Here is a 7500-nt window from a genome sequence, read left to right as displayed (position 1 = left end):
CTGGCAGCTGCACGCACTTTGTGCCAGTAAAATAACCCAGTGCTGTGCAAAACGTGACGGCTTTCACCTCAAGGCAACGTGGCTCCAAATCATCCTGTTACATCAGTACTGACTGTGACGCTAGTTGTACATGGATAATAAACACCGGAAACGGAAATGCATGTGTGGCACCGTGATGCACTTTCCTTCTCCGTGTTCAGTGACGGACGTCAGTGCACATCTGTGGACGGTAAATGTTCATGCAGTGTGTTCGTCTTCCTGGGAGGCTGATGCTCTGCTGATGACAGTTCAGTTTGTGCTGCACTGCCTTCACTACTGTGGCTGGTTCTGGTTTCAGTCACTTTGGAATGGTCTTCGGGATGTCTGTGCATGTGTACCCTTTCTCACTTCGTTCCAGTACAAAGGCTGAGGGGAAAGCAGATTACAATGCTGTTATCGGCAACCCTCTGCCAATAAACAGCAACAACAACAGCAACAGCAACACAGTAACACAACACCACCAAAACAAAACAAAACAAACAAAAACAACAAAACCAACACCTCCACCACCACCACCAATGATAATAATAATGATGATGATGATGATGATGATGATGATGATAATGATAATGATGATGATGATGATGATGATGATAACAATAACAATAATAGTAACCAGTAGTAATAAACAATGGTGATAATAATAGTAATGAAAAATAAGAAGAAGAATTGTCCCACTCCCAATCAAATCCGTGATGCTGCAGCAGGCGCAGGATCTTTAGCTGGAATTTCATAACCATCGTCTGTTCCTGGAAAACAACATGGGAATGCTCAGACAGAGCGTACAATTCAGGCAGAGATAGAGACAAGGGGATGAGGGGGACAGGGGTGTGTGTGTGTGGGGTGAGGGTGGGGGGTGGGGGGGCAATGGGAAATAGACAAACACAGGGAGAGACTGGGACAGAGACACAGACAGACAAAGGGCGAGAAGGGGGAGATAAAGAGAGAGACAGAGGCAGAGAGTGAAAAAAACAAAGACAAAGTGAGAGAGAGACAGGTAGAGAGATGGGAGAGAGACAGGTAGAGAGATGGGAGAGAGACAGGTAGAGAGATGGGAGAGACAGAAGGAGAGATGAGAGAGACAGATAGAGAGACGAGGGACAGACAGGTAGAGACAGGAGAGACAGACAGTGAAACAGGTAGAACCAAACATCATAGCATGTGTTCAAATGAACCACACGCCACATAACTAACAGATGAATGAAAATTCACCTATTTGTTTTACCTGCCAAAGAAAACAATATGCACACATAAAAGAATGTGTGTGGAAGAGCGTGTTGAGGCAACACTGCCCGTGTGAAACATTCATTCAAACAAACACACACACACACACACACAAACACACACACACAAACACACACACACACACACACACACACACACACACACACACACACACACACACAGAGGAGAATTACCCGAGGTGTGTGGAGGTGGAGACATGGCACTGTACACAGACTTCAGTCCTATGTCAATCGGCTTCAGCTCTTCATACGGCCCTGTGTCTGGAACAACACACACAGTGAACAGCTCACACCACGTGTTACAGTCATGTTGAACAACACACAGTGAACAGCTCACACCACGTGTTACAGTCATGTTGAACAACACACACAGTGAACAGCTCACACCACGTGTTACAGTCATGTTGAACAACACACAGTGAACAGCTCACACCACGTGTTACAGTCATGTTGAACAACACACAGTGAACAGCTCACACCACGTGTTACAGTCATGTTGAACAACACACTCAGTGAACAGCTCACACCACGTGTTACAGTCATGTTGAACAACACACAGTGAACAGCTCACACCACGTGTTACAGTCATGTTGAACAACACACAGTGAACAGCTCACACCACGTGTTACAGTCATGTTGAACAACACACACAGTGAACAGCTCACACCACGTGTTACAGTCATGTTGAACAACACACAGTGAACAGCTCACACCACGTGTTACAGTCATGTTGAACAACACACACAGTGAACAGCTCACACCACGTGTTAGTCATGTTGAACAACACACAGTGAACAGCTCACACCACGTGTTACAGTCATGTTGAACAAAACACACAGTGAACAGCTCACACCACGTGTTACAGTCATGTTGAACAAAACACACAGTGAACAGCTCACACCACGTGTTAGTCATGTTGAACAACACACAGTGAACAGCTCACACCACGTGTTACAGTCATGTTGAACAAAACACACAGTGAACAGCTCACACCACGTGTTAGTCATGTTGAACAACACACACAGTGAACAGCTCACACCACGTGTTACAGTCATGTTGAACAAAACACACAGTGAACAGCTCACACCACGTGTTACAGTCATGTTGAACAACACACAGGGAACAGCTCACACCACGTGTTACAGTCATGTTGAACAAAACACACAGTGAACAGCTCACACCACGTGTTACAGTCATGTTGAACAACACACACAGTGAACAGCTCACACCACGTGTTACAGTCATGTTGAACAACACACAGGGAACAGCTCACACCACGTGTTACAGTCATGTTGAACAACACACACAGTGAACAGCTCACACCACGTGTTACAGTCATGTTGAACAACACACACAGTGAACAGCTCACACCATGTGTTACAGTCATGTTGAACAACACACACAGTGAACAGCTCACACCACGTGTTACAGTCATGTTGAACAACACACTTACCTCAGCAGATTCCCTTACTGGCGGAGAAGGATATAGCTGGTGCAACATGGAGGACATAGCTGGTGCAACATGGACATCACCAGGACATAGCTGGTGCAACATGGACACCAACAGGACATAGCTGGTGCAACATGGACACCAACAGGACATAGCTGGTGCAACATGGACACCAACAGGACATAGCTGGTGCAACATGGACACCAACAGGACATAGCTGGTGCAACATGCACACCACCAGGACATAGCTGGTGCAACATGGACATCACCAGGACATAGCTGGTGCAACATGCACATCACCAGGACATAGGTGGTGCAACATGCACACCACCAGGACATAGCTGGTGCAATATGGACAGCACCTGGAAATAGCTGGTGCAACATGCACACCACCAGGACATAGCTGGTGTAACATGGACACCACCAGGACATAGCTGGTGCAACATGGAGGACATAGCTGGTGCAACATGGATACCACCAGGACATAGCTGGTGCAACATGGACACCACCAGGACATAGCTGGTGCAAAATGGACACCACAAGAACATAGCTGGTGCAACATGGACACCACCAGGACATAGCTGGTGCAACGTGGACACCACCAGGACATAGCTGGTGCAACATGGACACCAACAGGACATAGCTGGTGCAACATGCACACCACCAAGACATAGCTGGTGCAACATGCACACCACCAGGACATAGCTGGTGCAACATGCACACCACCAGGACATAGCTAGTGCAACATGGACAGCACCAGGAAATAGCTGGTGCAACATGGAAGACATAGCTGGTGCAACATGGACACCACCAGGACATAGCTGGTGCAACATGGACACCAACAGGACATAGCTGGTTCAACATGGACACCATCAGGACATAGCTGGTGCAACATGGACACCAACAGGACATAGCTGGTGCAACATGGACACCACCAGGACATAGCTGGTGCAACATGGACACCATCAGGACATAGCTGGTGCAACATGCACACCACCAGGACATAGCTGGTGCAACATGGTCACCACCAGGCACAGAAGAGGAAGGTATGATGAAACACGTAACAATGAAGAGAAATACAGCCACACAGGAAAAACCAAAACGTTACAATGTAAATTAGCACACAACTGTGTGTTTGTGTACAAAGGTGTGCGTTTATGTGATTAAACAAACACGTGAAGGAATACTTGAAGGAAAGATAAAACGACTAAGACGGAAAAAGGGTCAATAACAGTCATTTTTCTTTTCATCAATCGATCTATCGAATATTGATTTTTGATCAATCCATTCATTCATTCAGCCAAGAACAGGAGGAGCATTACCTGAGGTGTGTGATGTGTGTGGAGCTTCAGACACAGCTCTGATCTCAGACCTCACATCTTCGTACGGCCCTGTGTCTGCAACAGCATTCATTCACCTTGTGACACACTGTGTGTGTGTGTGTGTGTGTGTGTGTGTGTGTGTGTGTGTGTGTGTGTGTGTGTGTGTGTGCGTGTGTGTGAGTGTGCTTGTGTGTATGTATGAACATGTGTGTGTGTGTGTGTGTGTGTGTGTGTGTGTGTGTGTGTGTTTACACACAAATGTTTATTTTACAATCATGCATTTAATGTGACATGGGCGTCGCAGATCTTACCGTTTGTGGCCACGTCACTTTCAATGGTAGACATTGCCAATGGGGCCTCAGTTCTGACAGCCCTGGAAATCATACAGCAGTCAGCTTGCAGATCACAGCGTACATGTTGTCAGCTGACAGGATACACCCACGTGGCAAAACAAAGTGAAGAGAGAAGTTATCAGCATCTTGCAGTGCACCTCCTGCACAACTGACCACTGTCTGTTCCTTAGCAGTGCGGGGTCCCACACCGAAAGGCTGTGCTGTCTCGCTTCAGTGACACAAACACCACGAGCACAACGCAGAGATTAACGTGTCAGCATTTTGCATCCCTTTGATTCATCATTGCTCTTTACTTTATTCATTCATGTAGTCTTCTGTCAGAGTCTGATGTAGTCTACAGTTCAGGTGCTGATACAACTGAGTGTACAGGACATGTGAATTCTGAATACAGCTATTAGAACATCATTACCACCAGTGTATTTCCAATTACGTAGAATGTACACTGTACCATTGACAGAATACCTACTTCCATCTGCTCAAAGAAAAACCAGAGTCTGAGCTCTTGCCGAATATTTGCAAGTCATGAATTTGTTGGAATAAAGTGGAGGCTGCATTCTGATTGTCATGTAATATTTATCAACGGATGTTTTTTGAGGAAGTCTTAAATGCAAAACGGACTGGGAAATGAGTTGATTAAATCAGTTATGATTTTATCAGAGCAGACTTCAACGCCTGAATACATAATACTGTGTGATTACACTTTATCTATGTATATACATATATATATTTCGAGGAGTGGTAATCATGATTATTCACATTCCAGTAAGCATCAATGTCCTTGAGCGGAAAACAAACTCTGAGGTAACTAATTACGAATGTAAACAGGAGAAGAAAAAAGAAAGCAATTATCAAACCAAGCAAGCGAGAAAATTGAAAGCAAAGGTGTATTACATACCGATCATCTGTTGTCTTGTGAACAAGTTCTTCACCTGGAAACAAACAAACAAACACACACACACACACACACACACACACACACACACACACACACACACACACACACACACACACACTTTTAACAAAAGTTGATCATCATATAAAAAATGTTTCCAGTTCAAGTGGTGTGCAAGTTTGTGTGAGAGTGTGACGGGCGCAATAGCCGAGTGGATAGAGCGTTGGACTTTCAATCGGAGGGTCCCGGGTTCGAATCACGGTGACGGTGCCTGGTGGGTAAAGGGTGGAGATTTTTCCGATCTCCCAGGTCAACTTATGTGTAGACCTGCTAGTGCCTGAACCCCCTTCGTGTATATATGCAAGAAGAAGATCAAATACGCACGTTAAAGATCCTGTAATCCATGTCAGCGTTCGGTGGGTTATGGAAACAAGAACATACCCAGCATGCACACCCCCGAAAGCGGAGTATGGCTGCCTACATGGCGGGGTAAAAACGGTCATACACGTAAAAGCCCACTCGTGTGCATACGAGTGAGTTGCAGCCCACGAACGTAGAAGAAGAAGAAGAAGAAGTGTGTGTGTGTGTGTGTGTGTGTGTGTGTGTGTGTGTGTGTGTGTGTGTGTGTGTGTGTGTGTGTGTGTGTGTGTGACAGGTTACAAAACTGCACTGAAAGAAGTGTTATGTGTGTGTGCAGAGATGAACACGGCTTACCAGCACAGGGCAGTCTCCACTTGTGTCTCCATAACCAGAAAACAGCTCCAGCAACTACTGCAAGCATGGTCCCAAATCCAGCAGCAAACCCAATGCCAAAGCAGGCTTTCGTGTCACATCCATCACAGGAACACTTGACTGCTCCATCTTCTGATCCATCTTCTGATTCCTTATCTGTAGACACTTTCAAGATGGGAATCGGATAAATATTAATCATTGTATGACCCGCACGACAGTTCAGTTCCGTTCAGTTACTTCAGGGGTCGTCACTATTGTTGACGGTATCAATTTGCCATCTTTAAGCACATGGAGAGGGGGAGAGAGAAAGAGAGACAGAGAGTGAGAGAGAGAGGAGAGAGAGGAGAGAGAGAGTGAGAGAGAGAGGAGAGAGATAGTGAGCGAGTGAGAGACATGAGAGAGATTGAGAGAGAGAGGAGAGAGATGGTGACAGAGAGAGGGAGAGGAGAGAGAGAATGAGAGAGAGGGGAGAGAGAGTGAGAGAGAGAAAGAGAGAGAGAGAGGAGACAGACATACAAGGATGAGGATAGATAAAGAAAGATACAACTGACAATGCAGAGAAACCACGTGAAGGCAAAATAAAGAAGAGTCAAATAACACTGGTCACTTTGAAATGACGAATGATCGTTACTGATCTCACCATTGACCGACAACTTCAGGCGAAACACGAATGAGGTAGTTCCCTTGGACGCTGACATGGACACGTTATAATACCCTGCCGTGTCTTCAGTGACGTTGGAGGCCATGATGACACAGCTTGTCTTGTAAACCACTGTTGTCTCCTCGCAGTTCAACCTGTCAAAGCAAACGACATTTCTCGAGGGTTTCCCCTAAAACAACACACAAAAAACTGTCAACTGACGAAATTCTCTCTGTTTCAGTTTTTCATATATGTTATGCTACCAAATCTAACACAAAATCAGATGACTGATTCAAGAATATTCCTGCGAGATCTGTTCAGTGCATGATACACACTTACACATCTATAGTGCTGAACCATTTCTTGTTTCTTTGTCCATATCATCCTGCTGAAACTGTCTTCTGGGAAACAAGCTGGTCTCTCATTCACAACTTTGTTGCCATCTTTCCTGAACTGGAACGCTACGACAGGACTGGTCAGGGGTGTCCAACAGCCATATTCACAAGGCGTGTCAAACGTTACAGCATGTACCTAAACAGACCACTGCCACACGTCACATGAACCACGTAAACAGACCACTGTCACACGTCACAGTACCCACCTAAACAGACCACTGTCACACGTCACAGTACCCACCTAAACAGACCACTGTCACACGTCACACTACCCACCTAAACAGACCAGTGTCACATGTCACAGTACCCACCTAAACAGACCACTGTCACAGTCACAGTACCCACCTTAACAGACCAGTACCACACGTCACAGTACCCACCTAAACAGACCACTCTCACACGTCACAGTACCCACCTAAACAGACCACTGTCA

General features: G+C 45.8%; 1 protein-coding gene across 1 annotated transcript in view; it reads right to left on the bottom strand.

The window, feature by feature from the left end:
* Positions 1 to 7500, bottom strand: part of LOC143277647 (uncharacterized) — a 17760-nt gene that overhangs the window by 1818 nt on the left and 8442 nt on the right. Inside the window, exons 9-15 of the mRNA XM_076582538.1 lie at positions 6673 to 6827; positions 6015 to 6188; positions 5304 to 5337; positions 4367 to 4428; positions 4056 to 4130; positions 1458 to 1544; positions 1 to 405 (exon numbers count right to left, since the gene is read on the bottom strand). The exon at positions 1 to 405 is cut by the window's left edge and continues 1818 nt beyond it. Of these exons, the coding sequence (XP_076438653.1) occupies positions 338 to 405; positions 1458 to 1544; positions 4056 to 4130; positions 4367 to 4428; positions 5304 to 5337; positions 6015 to 6188; positions 6673 to 6827 (655 nt within the window). The 3' untranslated portion in view covers positions 1 to 337. The remainder of the gene's footprint in view (positions 406 to 1457; positions 1545 to 4055; positions 4131 to 4366; positions 4429 to 5303; positions 5338 to 6014; positions 6189 to 6672; positions 6828 to 7500) is intronic.

Source organism: Babylonia areolata, chromosome 34 (genome assembly GCF_041734735.1).
Source record: "Babylonia areolata isolate BAREFJ2019XMU chromosome 34, ASM4173473v1, whole genome shotgun sequence".
Lineage (NCBI taxonomy): Eukaryota > Metazoa > Mollusca > Gastropoda > Neogastropoda > Buccinidae > Babylonia > Babylonia areolata.
The sequence above is the reverse complement of the archived record's forward strand: the minus strand, read 5'-3'. Positions and strand labels throughout refer to the sequence as shown.